At 44.7% G+C, this 15,069-nt stretch overlaps 1 protein-coding gene across 9 annotated transcripts in view; it reads left to right on the top strand.

The window, feature by feature from the left end:
• Nucleotides 1-15,069, top strand: part of caskin1 (CASK interacting protein 1) — a 733,094-nt gene that overhangs the window by 687,218 nt on the left and 30,807 nt on the right. For all 9 annotated transcript variants that reach the window (XM_072481603.1, XM_072481604.1, XM_072481602.1 and 6 more), the window contains one exon: nt 5,346-5,484. In XM_072481603.1, the coding sequence (XP_072337704.1) occupies nt 5,346-5,484 (139 nt within the window). The remainder of the gene's footprint in view (nt 1-5,345; nt 5,485-15,069) is intronic.

Genomic DNA, 15,069 nt, shown 5'->3' with positions numbered 1-15,069 from the left:
TCTCCTCTTTCTCATCCTCTTCTAGCCCAAGTGGCACACCTATGGAGGAGAGGACAGAGGACAACACCACTGATCTTCCAACACCCCTTCACGTCTATGGCCAAATTTTCTTCTAAGTCACTCTATTGCTGCCAGGATTACCCAGTTAGAGACACGCCAGGGTTCCAAGTGACTGATTAATTAGCTGTATCTAAATGTGCACATTCAACTTTTTACTTTGGATCATTCAAAGGATGGTAGTATCAAACAGTAACAGTCTCTAAGACAGCATGACTTCTGATATAAAAAAACTGCTATGTTATCAACCCTTTGCTAATAGTAAATGCATCTAAGATGTATCTATTTATAACACACTGTAAATTTTTCTTTTGTATGGCTCCGAAGGTGACATAACGGAGGAAGCATGACATACTTATAAATCTGTGAAAAGTAAAGCACTTTAACGGAATAAAGATTGCCCTGTGTTTTGATATTTGGGCTAATGCTGTCCAACTCTGTTCTACCTCTCTTCCAGCTTTTGTTCTCTGGAGGTTTAGGGACCCGCACTGCTCAGTGTTGGTCATTCAGAAGCTGCCATTGTTATTTTTCTTTCAATTTGGATGAATCAACCATCCAGAAATAAAAATTGATTATCTGAATGACCAAAACTCTCAATTATGCGCAGAAAGTGGTCATGATCTCACATACTGTGACTACATTTTGTGTTGCTCATTGGCTGTGTAGATGAATAACCAATCATCGTTTGTCCACACACAAGCTGGATGGAGCTGATGATGAAGTAAGGAGGTCAAAAGGCATGTGAGCATTGGGTGGAATTCCATTGTTTTCCTGGTGGAGTACCTTACTGAGCAGAAAGTGAGGACATAAACCCCAAGGAGGTGGATAAAAGATCATTAGCTCCAATGGGCTGTTCTTATGGGTCAGCATTATTTTGTCATTTGTGTCATGGGTGCAGTTTAATGAACTCGGACTGTTTGCTTTGTAAGTTACGACCAAACCAAAAGTCAGTTTATTCATTCCCAAAATGGTTTAATGTCCAAAGCTACTTCAGGGCATTAGTACCTAGAGGTTAAGGCTGCCGTGTATTTTTGCTTGGGGAGATTTTAAACAAGTTCCATTCATTAATCCCTCCGTGAGTGGTCATACGGTGCACTATATGGGAATAATAAATACAATCGATTGAAGTTTAGGCAATCACAGTTTAAGTAAGGGGTGGGGAACTTCAATTATTCCCAACTTCCCAGAATAAAAGAGCTAAAGATTGGAATGCCATCTGAAAATGATAATTGAAGTTACTGAATTGTTCCTGCATGTGTGACTTGAGAGATTTCTGCATATTGTGGCCTGTGTTTAATGTGCTTTCTTGTATTTGTGAAGATTGTAAATCATGTTTCTTTTGCTCAGCATGAAAAGCAATAATATAATCATCTCAAGGAAATAAAAATGTATAAATACTTTTGTGCAACTTGCAGTACAGTATTTTGCATTAATCGCCAAACCTGGATGTTTAATTTTAAAGTTTGATGATCAACACGTTCTTAGCACAATTGCCAGTACAATTAGAGGAAAGAAACTATATTGTTACACCATGTATATTGTTAATGATAATATATGATGATTGCTAATTAATTATTAATATGCAAACTACAATCTATACACTTATCCTGAAGTAGTTTCCACCGTTTTGGTTGACTGGAACAGTGTATCCAGCCTTATCATCTGATCCCTATTGCTGGGTTTAGTTTAAATGACTACATGGTGTTTGTTGTGTATTAGATTTGATTCTCACACAGATGTTACTTTAAAGTGCCAAATTCCCAGCATCTGCAGAAATGTTTAACCAATATTATAAATAAATTACATACCTGTGGAAAGGAGTGTGAATGTTTGCATCGCATGTTTCTGTGCCCCGTTTGCTGTGCGTATATTTTCTGTTCTCAATTCAGTGGTTCGTTGGCTTGCAGGCGCAAAATAAATCTATCGGCAATGTATTGTTTTCTTTTAAAGTTGCATGTCTCCGCCACTGTGCTCACGTTGTTCCAAAAGTACAGTCATTTTCGTTCCCGAGATGTATCCATTTTACGCTAGATGTGTGTGTTTGCCATCGAAGGATTCAGCAACTTGCATTTGTATTGCACATTTAGCGGAACATCCTTCAATGTCCCGCAGGAACATTATCAAACACGAGGGTCAGAAATTTCCCACCCTTCCCGCCTACGGAATCTTCCGGTCCCGCCAATGGCGACTCCCCCCACCACCACCGCAGCACTCTCCCCATAGAGTGGCATGGCCGCCTAACAACGCAAAACGCTGCTGACATCGGAAGGACCTGCCGATGGACAGCACACCGCAGGGGGTGGGGGAGGGGGGGTGGATTATGAGGATGGGTTCCCAAAAATGTAGGTTTTAAGGAGTGTCTTAAGAAAGAAGAGAGATTTGAGAAAGGAATTCCAAAGCTTAGCGCCCAGGCAGCTGCCGATGGTGGAGTGATTAAAATCAGGGATGCACAAGGGACCAACATTGGAGGAACACAGAACTCTTGAAGGGTTGGAAGGCTGTACGACGTTACAGATGTAGGGCGGCACAGTGGTCAGCACTGTTGCTTCACAGCGCCAGGGTCCCAGGTTCGAATCCTGGCTTGGGTCACTGTCTGTGCGGAGTCTGCACATTCTCCGTGTCTGCGTGGGTTTCCACCAGGTGCTCCAGTTTCCTCCCACAAGTATCAAAAGACGTGCTTGTTAGGTGAATTGGACATTCTGAATTCTCCCTCTGTGTACCCGAACAGGCGCCGGAATGTGGCGATGAGGATTTTCACAGTAACTTCATTGCAGTGTTAATGTAAGCCTACTTGTGACAATAAAGATTATTATTATTATTATAGGGATAGAAAAAGTCAGGGAGGGATGTCGAGGCACAGATGGGAATTTTAAAATTGAGATATTGCTGGACGGGGAGCACAAGAGCGACAAGTGAATGGAACGTGGTGCGAGTTAGGACACGGACAGCAGAGTTTTAGATTAGCTCATTAACATGAACTCCAATAACTTACAGGCACTGTTATTTTGCGGTTTGTGTGTCAATGCCAAGTAGTCCTTTTGTATGGTACTGAAGCAGAAAATTGAAAAGAAAAGTAGTTGCCCCTTGTGCACTTTCTACAAGAGGCAGAGAGCTGCGTAGTTAGGTATCAGAGTGAGAAGAGAGGCGTTCGGTGAATGACTTTCATTTATATAGCGCCTTTTATGACCTCAGGACTTCTACAATGCTTCACAGCCTCCAGATCATTCTAAGTGAGGTCACTATTGTAATACAGGCAACACGGCGACCAACTTGTGCGCAGCAAGCTCCCACAAACAGGTACATTGTTATAATGACAGATGTAGCTGGTCCAGGATTGCTCCCCTGCTCTTCTTCAAAATAATGCCACTGGAACTTTTATGTGCAGATTTAACATCCCACTCAAAAGACAGCGTCTCCAGTAATGCAGCACTCCCTCATTACTGCACTGGGACTGCAAGTGTGGTATCGTGTTCAATTCCCTAGAGTGAGGCTTGAATCCATGAAGTTCTGATTGAGAGGCAAATGCTACCGGCTGAGTTACAGCCAAGACCTACTGTTGACTCACGCAACAGATAGCGGACGATACTGAATTGGGGTTTTCAATGTACTATCCCTCACTGGCATGAGCACCAAGCCATTATGTGCAAGGACCACTCATGTACAGGCAATCAAGATGTGTCCGCTTGTAAGGCTTCACATGCCAGTGCTCTTGCCGGCCCCTCCAGTGGCCAAAGAGTGAACATTCCCTTTGCTGTCACTGGTAGGAGTTACCTGGCCGGGCCCACACTGCAACACAAGGTACAGGCCACAATTGTCCTTCGAGAGCAGGGGTCTTTGACGGGCAAAAATAAAATGAATAAAAAAATATTAGATGTGTGAAAACATGCTGAGAAGATGGGGAATCCAAGAACTGGTTCCAATTTTCCTCACAGCACAATCTGTGCTTTAGGTTCTTACATGAACGCGTGTAAAAATTACACAACCGTTTGGGAATGAGAGACTCAATAGATCCTTTGTCTGTCCATTATGCAGACCTGCCTATCAAAATTCCCTCACCACTTTCCGAGCCAAAATAGCAGGAAAGAAAGACTTCTATTATCTTGCCTCAATTACCCACTGTGTGCCTTTTGATTTTTTACTTTGATCTCCTTTGACTGAATGTTGATTTCTAAAGAACAGATCGCACCCCACCCTCGCTTTTATGCAGCTCAGTGGTTAATGTACTTCCTTGAAAGAAAAATACATGGTTTTGAGCTCAGACAGAATTGCCACCAACAATAGGCCTGCAAAAGCCTCAGAGCTCCAGGGGGCTTGGAAAGGAGTGTCTGAAATCTTCCAACTCCTACTTCCAGAGATGCACTTCGCACACAACCCCACCATTCCTCCGACACCCATTCTCCGGCCAACCTGAGGATGCTTTTGTCACTAATACCGAGTTCTAAATTGATGAACTTTGACAGAATTTTATGGAAGTATCCATTTCCATGGTGAGTAATTAAAAGCAGGGGAGGTGTGGAGGAGGAGGGAATGCCGGGGGAGGGGGAAGGATACCCGCATTTGTGTTAGCAATTTATGCTTCCGTCACTTTCTGTCTCCTGCCTCTCGTCTCATCCAAGCGGAGCTGAGGGTGCACGACACAATTGACCAGGCACTTGTCAGAATGAAATGCTTGGCAGGTATAAATTAGGCTGGAATTCAAAATGAATTTAGAAGTAAACGGTTACAATTATGAGGTGATTCGACTTCTGAAATCTGCTGCAACCATGATTGCGAGAAACTTGGGCACCTTAATTAAACAAAACATGGGCAGCTATGTAGCTGGGGTTTATAATTAATTTCCCAGTTTTGATGGGTGAAAGAAGAGATCATTTGCGGCAAAGTTTGCGACGAGGTTTGTGCTGGGTCATGGAAGATTTTATCATTTGTGTTGACGATGATGAATGTTGGTGAAAACTTTGGCTCCAACCTGACCAATGAAATTTCCAGTGCATTTTGGGAGTAATTTCCTGATTTGTCCAAAGCGGAATCTTTACCCCCGCCATTTGGAAGGCGTGACATCAAATAAGAATGTGACATCTCAGGTAATCACATTGCCAGAAGCTCCATCGCGTGAAACGCAAGTCCTCTCTTGCCATTTTCCAAACAGATTGGTTACAATTACATTTTGAGCCCAAGGTCTGACCTGTCGGTTGGCCCCATTGAACCGTGCGAAGAATTGGTTTTCACTTTAAAGTCTTCTTCTCCTAATGCAAAGGTGCCCTCAATACCTTTCTGTTTCCTTTCTCAAGAATGATCTGATGGAATGGCTCTCAATCATTGGTCTTGCTCAATATTACAAGACGCTAGTGGAGAATGGTTACGAGAACATTGAGTTCATCACCGACATCACCTGGGAGGACCTGCAAGAAATTGGCATCACGAAGTTGGGTGAGTGGTGGCCGTTCTTCTCATGCAAGTCATTTTTGGGTTGTTTGAGGCGCTGGATGTATCTGGCTCATGTGTGGGTAGAAAGGGTTAATAAAACCAGGGAGTCTTATTGCACAGCAGGAGCTGCTTCGGCCCATTGTGCCTGTCCTGGCTTCTGAGAAAGAGCAACCCAATTAGTCCATCTTCCTCTTTTCCCCTGAGCTCTGCAAGTTTTTCCTTTACAAGTTTTATCGCTGATTCCGTCTTGCAAGTTACTACCAAATCTGCTACACTACCTTTTCAGGTAGCACATCCCAGATCTCAAAAATGCATTTTTTTAAAAAACTCAAGCAAGTGTTATCGCTATAAATACTAATTGATTTTGAAACCGCTAGGATTCACTGAAAACCCAACCCTATAAAAATTAGCTTTGTACACATTGGGCGGGATGTTCCGGTCCCGGGACCAGAAATGCCCGCTCGAGGTGAACAGACCTTTAAGTGGTCTGTCAAATTGTCCGTCCCGCCCTTGACGATTCACCCCTCAAAAGATTTACCCCCTTGTGTCTCGTTGCTCCCTGCCTTATGTGGGATGTCGTAGAGGCTAATATTCAGGCTCTTAACTAGACAGGAATGGGATGGAAGTTTTCCAGAAATCATAGTGCCACACCGGTTGCTATTTCCCTTTCTTATTATTTGTCCATTGGCAGGTTGTGTCATCTCTGGCTAGGCCTGCATTGGTTGCCCCCATCCCTTGAAAACGTTTGGTGGCGAGCAGCCTTCTTGAGCTGCTGCAGCCCATGTGGTGTCGGTAAACTAACTTGGTAGGAAGTACCAAGAATTTGATCGGGTGACGATGAAGAAATGGCGATATAAAGTTCCAAGTCAGGATGTGTGACTGCGAGATGGTTGAGTTTCCCTGCGTCAGCTACCCTTGGCCTTCTAGGTGGTAGAGGTCTTTTGAGGTCGGGCTTTGATGGAGCACAGCACCAAGTTCATTCCACTCCATGGGGTTAGCTGCAGGATGTCCCACCCATGCTGACATGCGAGCTGCCTGCAGGCACTGCGTATGTACCAACAACCCACAGATCAAATGGAAATGAGAACCATCCCGCAAACCAGCTTAGCCCTGGACAACAGATTGATGGCACAACCACAATGCCTGACCAATGCCCGCACAAAGGGAAAATCAACCCCTTTGTGTCTTCCACGTAGGTAGGAACAGGAATGTCCATTCATCCCCTTGAGCCTGTGCTACCATTCAATTAGATCATGGTTGATCTGTATTTTACTACCCAATCTACTCATCTTGCTACCACAACTCTTGCCTAATAAAAATCTTATCAATCTCAGTTTTGACATTCTCAATTGATCCCTCAGTTCAATAGCTCTTTGGGGAGCAGAGTCTCAGATTTCTACGACACTTTACGTGAAGAAGTGCTTCCTGATGCTACCCTCGAAGAACCTAACTCTAGATTTCAGGGTTTGTTTTGAGGCAAATGATATAAAAGTATGGTCCCCTCATAGGAAGGAGTCTCACGAGCAATTGGACTGCAACAGAGCACAAGAAAGGTTCAGTAGCTGGGTTATTTAGATCCAAGATCTTCACTCTTTCTCTCCACAGACCCTGCCAGACCTGCTAAATTTATCCAGCATTTCTGTTTTGATTTCCGATTTCCTGCATGAACAGTATTTTGCTTTTATTACAAGAAAGGGGCGTTTGTTGAGGTGCCTGTTGTCAGATTATAATTTGGGAATATATTTTACTTGAAAGGTTAAATATTTCTATCATCAGATTTAGGTGCAATGTATGGATATTTTTCCAGAACCCAATTTCTTTATAATTGGCTGCACATTAATCCTAGTTACATTAACAATTCCTCTTTGGTTATGTATATAGGACATGATTCATCAGCAAAGCTAAATTAATGCAATTTAAGAATTATCATTCACAAGGCTGCTTCGGCTGAAGGGCAATAATAGTGATACACAAAGTTGGACACGTGCCTTTATTTCATATTTGGAAAGACTTAGGACGTCCAAAAGTGCTAAACAACCAATTAAGCACTTTTAAAGTGTAGCTACTGTGCTAATGTAGGAGATGCAACAACAAATTTGTGCATAGCAAGCTCCCACAGGCAGCAATGATGAAAAGTTTGCTTCAGTGTTGTTGGTTGAGCAATACTATTGGCCTCGATGACAGGGATAATTCCCCTGCCAAGGGATATTTGTGTCTGCCTGTGAGGGCAGATAGGGCCTCAGTTAGACATGTCATCAGAAAGACTCGTTGACAGTGCAGCATTCCCTCAGTACAGCACTGGGAGTGTCAGCCTAGCGCTTGTGCTCAAGCCTCTGAAGTGGGCCTTGAAACCCCAAATTTCACACTCGAAAGGCAAGTGTGCTCCAAACTGCACACTTAAAGGTGGACTTGGTGAGACAAATTTAGAGGCTGCATTTTAACACTGAGCCCCAAATGTGAGAGCCTTTTTCCTTGGTTGGTGATGTTTAGCACGAGGGGACATACCTTTAAATTGAGGGGAGATAGATATAAGACAGATGTCGGAGGTAGGTTCTTTACTCAGAGAGTAGTAAGGGCGTAGAATGCCCTGCCTGCAACAGTAGTGGACTCGCCAACACTAAGGACATTCAAATGGTCATTGGATAGACAAATGGACAATAAGGGAATAGTGTAGATGGGCTTTAGAGTGGTTTCACAGGTCGGCGCAACATCGAGGGCCGAAGGGCCTGTACTGCGCTGTAATGTTCTATGTTCTAAATGTAGATGAATATAAATGGAGATGCATCATCTGTCAGTATGTCTTGGCTTGTTTTATGCAACTGGACATGATGGAGCTACCAGGAGTATGTCCTGGTACTGGACATACACCACTCACACATAAATATAAAGAGCTCCTTATTGAAGAAGCAAGGGAATGTATGCAGTGCTGGATCACCTTTTGCTCATTAGCACGTTTATTTTCCAGCATACTTTGTCCTGCTTCACAGAACACAAAGCCACAGAACAGATGGAGACTTTTCATTTGCCCTTTTTGCCAGGGCAAGCTCTTCAACTAAAGTTAGAGTGGGAATGAACTAGAATTTAATTAACACTTTTCACATTCTCAGAACGCTGCAAAACACTTCACACAGCCAATGAATTACATTTGCGGCGTAGCCGCTGGTATTTTGAAGGCAATCATGCTGGTCAACATGTCTTTCAAACTGTAATGAGAGGAACGACCAGCTGGTTTGGCATTGGTGGTGGTCGTTGAGGGCTAAATAAAAAGGCGAAGGAAGAAATTGCATTTATATAGGGCCTTTCGCAGCCACAGGATATCCCAAATCGTTTTACAGCTCAAGACGTACTTTTGAATTGTAGGCGCTATCAGGAAAGCCGGTGCCAGGTCCTCCACACAGCTAAGTCCAACAAACAGCCATGCGATAATGACCAGATCATCTGCTTTTAGTTTTGTTAATTGAGGAATAAATAGTTGTCATGACACCAGGGGGAGCCCCGTTCCTTTTCAACATGGTGGTAGAGGATCTTTTCCGTCCAGCTAAGAGGGCAGACAGGGCCTCAGCTTAATGCTTCATCCAAAAGACAGCACCTCTGACAGTGCAGCACTGCACTGGAATGTCAGACAGGAATTTGTTTGTGCTCAAGTGGGACTTGAACCCAGGACCTTCAACTCTGAGAGGCAGGAGTGTACCCATTGAGCCGCAAACCTGATTATGTGGCAGTGCGACAGGGATCGAAGCGAATCAGCAGCTCGTTTTACATCTCTCACCCAATTTGTTTTCCATTGACACAAAATGATCCGCGGCCTCACTGTCGCCTAATCCCACCATGTCAGATTTCACCAAGGTGCCAACATCCACTCTTTCCAGGAAGGCATTTACAATAAAAGAAAAAAAAAATACTGCGGATGCGAGAAAAACTCAGCAGGTCTGGCAGCATTTGTGGGAGAGAAACATTTCAAGTCCAACATGACTCTTCCAAACAATACGTCAATTCTATTTCTCTCTCCACAGACGTTGCCTGATCTGCTGAGTTTTTCCAGAATTTTATTTGTAATAAAAGTTTGAGTTGGACCTTCTTGGACTGGACCACCCCACAGTGTAGACCGTCAGTTGGACTTTCTCTGCACATCCAGCTCAGAAATTCCTTTTCACAATATAACTTGCTGGAAGTGCTGCCTGATAAAGGCCCAGTGAGCTCAATCGGGTATCTCAGTGAATGATGGCACGAACAGTCTATCTTCTAAACCACTGTGAGTTCAGGATTAACAGAGGGATGATGAAAAAGGGGTAACTTTTAACAGAACAATGATTGTCTAAAATATGTCTACAAGAGTGTATCAGTACCAACATTACGATACATTATGACCCACTTTGCAAGCAGGCTGGAAATACCCCATAAGGGGAAACACCCTCTCTGCATTTACCCTGTCAAGCCCCTTAAGAATCCTATATGTTTCAATGAGATCACATATCATTAATCTAAATTCCAATGAATAGAGTCTCAACCTGTTCAACCTTTAGTTGTAAGAAAATCCCTCCATACCGGGGATCATCCCAATGAACCTTCACTGAACCGACTCCAATGAAATAATATCTTTCCTTGTGGGTTAGGGGGATTGGTCATGATAAATTGTCCCATAGTGTCCAGGGATGTGCAGGTTAGGTTTTGGGAGGGCAGCACGGTGGCGCAGTGGTTAGCACTGCTGCCTCACGGTGACGAGGTCCCAGCTTCGATCCCGGCTCTGGATCACTGTCCGTGTGCAGTTTTCACATTCTCCCCGTGTTTGCGTGGGTTTCAACCCCACAACCCAAAGATGTGCAGGATAGATGGATTGGCCACACAAAATTTCCCCTTAATTGGAAAAAAATGAACTGGGTACTCTAAATTTATTTTTTTTAAAGGTTAGGTTATGGGGATAGGGTAGGGTGGACGGGGGGGTGGACCATGGGTAGAGCCTTATTTAAAGGGTTTGTGCAGACTCGATGGGACGAATGGCCCCCTTCTGCACTGGAGGGATTCTATCAAAACTGCTCACAGTACTCGAGATGTGGTCCCATCAGTACCTTGTACAGTTGCAGCAAGACTTCCCTTCTCTTATACTCCAACCCCCTTGGAATAAGGGCCGGCATTCCATTAACCCTTCTCATTAGCTGCTGCACCCATGTGCAAGCTTTCTGTGCTTCGGGCACCAGTGCACCCAAGTCTCTTATGTTGAAGCGTTCTGCAGTTTTTCACCATTTAAATAATACTTTATTCTTTTGTTGTCCCCCCAAAATGCACTTCACATTTTCCCACATTATTCTCCATTTCCCAACTTTTCTGCCCACTTACCTAACCTCTCAATATCTCTTTGCCAACTGTTTGTATCCCTCTCGCAACTTGTCTTTCCACCTATTTTTTTGTGTGGTCTGCAAATTTGGTGACAGTACATGCGCTTTTTTCTCCAAGACATTAATACAAGTTATAAACAGTTGCGATCCCAGCACTGATTCCTCTGGTTACAGGTCGCCAAACTGCAAAAGAACCCGTTATGCCCACTCGCTGATTCCTGCCATTGTCCAGTTCTTTACCCATACTACCTCCAACACCATGGGCTCATATCTTATGACTTAATCTTTTGTGAGGTACCATCTGGAAGTTCAAATGCGGCATTCTACTGCTTCCCCTCTATGAAAAAATGAAATGAAAATCGCTTATTGTCACAAGGAGGCTTCAAATGAAGTTACTGTGAAAAGCCCCGAGTCAACATATTCTGGCGCCTGTTCGGGGAGGCTGGTACGGGAATTGAACCGTGCTGCTGGCCTGCCTTGGTCTGCTTTAAAAGCCAGCTATTTAGCCCAGTGTGCTAGACCAGCCCCTCTATCCACTCTGGTTGAGACTTCCTCGAAAAACTCTAATAAATTAGTCAGATGCGATTGCCTCTTCCTGAAGCCATGCTGACTCTGCTCGATTAGATTATGATTTTCCAAATGTGCTGCTATTACTGCCTTAATAATTGATTCCAACATTTCCCACAATAGATGTGAGGCCAATCAACCTATAGTTGCCTGCTTTTTGACTCCCTCCTTTTTGAATAGGGTATTACATTGGTAGTTTTCCAATCCTCCAGTACAGAATTCAAGGATTTTTGGAAAATTACAACCAATGCATCCACTACCTCTGTAGCTACTTCTTTTAGGATCCTCGGGTACAAGTCATCAGGGCCAGGGGACTTATCTGGCTTTAGCCCCATTAGTTTGTCTGATACTACCTCTCTTGTGATGGTGATGGTATTTAATTCTTTCCTGTATTCATTAGTATTAATGGGGTGTACAAAGTATCTTCCACCATAAAGACTGATGCAAAATATCTATTTGACTCCTTTGCCATTTCCTTGTTCCCCATAGCTAACTCCCCAGATTCATTTTCTAAAGGGCCTATGACCTCTCTCTTCCTTTTTATATATTTAAAGAAGCACTTATTGTCAGTTTCAATATTCAATTCAGTTATGATCACTACCTTCTACTCTGAGGTCATTTATTAAACTTGCCTCATTACCCATTACCAGATCCATGATGGCCTGTTCCCTGGTTGGCTCCATGACGTATTACTCTAGGAAGCTATCGCTAATGGACTCTATGAATTTGTTGTTGTAGCTACCCTTTCCAACTTGATTAATCCAATCAACATGAAGATTAAAATCATACATGATTTGCTCTATTTTTTTTAGATGCTCCTATTTTTTGTTGATTTATATCCTTTCCTACAGTGTGGCTCCTATTTGGGGATCTATGCACTACAACTAACATAGAGCCATAGAATTCCTATAGTGCAGAAGAAGGCTATTCAGCACATCAAGTCTGCACCAACCCTCTTAAATAGCACCCTATCTAGGCCCACTCCCCTGCCTTATACCCATAATCCCATAACCCCACCTAACCTGCACATATTTGGACACTAAAAGGCAATTTCTCATGGCCATTCCACCTAACCTGCTGTTTACCACAGGGCTAAATCGCTGGCTTTGAAAGCAGACCAGGCCAGCAGCACGGTTCAATTCCCATAACAGCCTCCCCGAACAGGCGCCGGAATGTGGCGACTAGGGGCTTTTCACAGTAACTTCATTTGAAGCCTACTTGTGACATTAAGCGATTTTCATTTCATTTTCTTTGGACTGTGGGAGTAAACCGGAGCACCCGAGGAAACCCACGCAGGCACGGGGAGAAAGTGTGAACATCACACAGACAGTCACCCAAGACCGGAATTGAACCTGGGCCTCAGGCGCTCTGAGGCAGCAGTGCTGACCACTGCACCACCATGCCGTCTTCTTTCCTTTGGGGTTTTACCTCCACCCAAATGGACTCTACATCATCTGAGTCTAGATCGTCCCTCACAAATGGCCTCAGTTCATCTGTTATTAACAGTGCTACCCCACCACCTTTTACTTCCCTCCGTCTTTCAGGAAAGTCAAACATCCCTGAATATCCCTGTAACCATGTTTCTGTAATGGCTATGAGATCATATTGATTTGTGCCGTCGGATTGTCTACATTATTCCAAATGCTTTGTGCATTAAGAATCTGAAATCCTCCCTCCCTTGGAGGGTCCCCCATGGGGCTATCCATGATACTCTCTACCTTGCTGATGCTCCTCATTGTCCCCATCTGCCACTTCAAAACCTGGGCTTCCAGGAACTGAAGCTGGAGACACTTCCTCTACATCTTTTTTTTTAAATTTCGAGTACCCAATTATTTTTTTTTCCGATTAAGGGGCAAATTAGTGTGGCCAATCCACCTAACCTGCACATCCTTTGGGTTGTGGGGGTGAAACCCACGCAGACACGGGGAGAATGTGCAAACTCTGCGCGGACAGTGATCCAAGGCCGGGATTCGACCCGGATCCTCAGCGCCGTAGTCCCATGCTAACCACTGTGCCACGTGCTGCCCCTCACTTCCTGCTCACATGCTGGCCACTAGGCACTGAAAACGTACCTAGCTTCCCACATGGAGCAGGAGGAGCTTTGGGCACTCCTGCCATGACTTACCCCCATTGGATTAAACTTTAAAGGACTCATAAAATCAGATAATATCAGGTACTTTAGCGCCTTTCTTCCCTTGACCTCTTTAATACAGAACATAGCCCTCACAAACTATGAACCACAAACTAAAGACTTTGCAAACTGTATGTGATAATAGTAATATAAATGCACACTATCTGTACTCACGCAATCAGCTGCCTCCACTTGCTCCAGGTCACTTTTGAATCCTGACGTCACTTCAGGAACTCAGCCTCTGCATTGGGTGAGGTGGGCAGGGATGGTTCTCCGCATTGGGTGAGGTGGGCAGGGATGCTCCTCTGCATTGGGTGAGGTGGGCAGGGATAGTTCTCTGCATTGGGTGAGGTAGGCAGGGATGCTCCTCTGCATTGGGTGAGGTGGGCAGGGATGGTTCTCTGCATTGGGTAAGGTGGGCAGGGATAGTTCTCTGCATTGGGTGAGGTGGGCAGGGATGGTTCTCTGCAGTGGGTGAGGTGGGCAGGGATGCTCCTCTGCATTGGGTGAGGTGGGCAGGGATGGTTCTCTGCATTGGGTGAGGTGGGCAGGGATGCTCCTCTGCATTGGGTGAGGTGGGCAGGGGTGGTTCTCTGCATTGGGTGAGGTGAGCAGGGATAGTTCTCTGCATTGGGTGAGGTGGGCAGGGTTGGTTCTCTGCATTGGGTGAGGTGGGCAGGGATAGTCCTCTGCATTGGTTGAGGTGGGCAGGGATGGTACTCTGCATTGGTTGAGGTGGGCAGGGATGGTTCTCTGCATTGGGTGAGGTGGGCAGGGATAGTTCCCTGCATTGGGTGAGGTGGGCAGGGATGGTTCTCTGCATTGGGTGAGGTGGTCAGGGATAGTTCTCTGCATTGGGTGAGGTGGGCAGGGATGCTCCTCTGCATTGGGTGAGGTGGGCAGGGATGGTTCTCTGCATTGGGTGAGGTGGGCAGGGATGGTTCTCTGCATTGGGTGAGGTGGGCAGGGATAGTTCTCTGCATTGGGTGAGGTGGGCAGGGATGCTCCATTTAAGGTTTTCCAGCTGCTCTGCTCAGCTGATGCGCACCAGAATCACACTCTCTCTCTAACCTACAGTGCCCTGTACTGTAAGAGTTTCTGAAAGCCCCTCTTTCCCTTTATGCTCCGAATTCCCTTACCTTTATTTTAATAAGCAGAAGTACTCCCTAATCTTACTCACCTTTGAAGAGAAAAGGAAGGACTGAGCATCTCCTCCCTCTTTCAGCTAACTCTTTGTTTCACCCAATGCCAGCTGCACTCTGATGCAACAAGACAGCACTCAGTGCAGACAGAACAGACAGCGTTCAGTTATGGATAGTTTAGTGTTACGTGGAAAGTGTATTTAGAGACCGCTTGACCTGGCCAAAAGGGTGAAGTTGCAGACAGGTTTAAGTTATAGACAGGTTACAGTTTCAAACAGGTCACAGTTACAGAGAGGATGAAGTTGCAGACAGGGTGAAGTGACAGACAGGTTGAAGATACAGACAGGTTGAATTACTTAGAGGTGGAAGTTAAAGAGGAGTTGAAGTTGCAGGCAGGGGGAAGTTACAGACAGCG

Source organism: Scyliorhinus torazame, chromosome 17 (assembly GCF_047496885.1).
Source record: "Scyliorhinus torazame isolate Kashiwa2021f chromosome 17, sScyTor2.1, whole genome shotgun sequence".
In the NCBI taxonomy this organism is placed as follows: domain Eukaryota; kingdom Metazoa; phylum Chordata; class Chondrichthyes; order Carcharhiniformes; family Scyliorhinidae; genus Scyliorhinus; species Scyliorhinus torazame.
The sequence above is the reverse complement of the archived record's forward strand: the minus strand, read 5'-3'. Positions and strand labels throughout refer to the sequence as shown.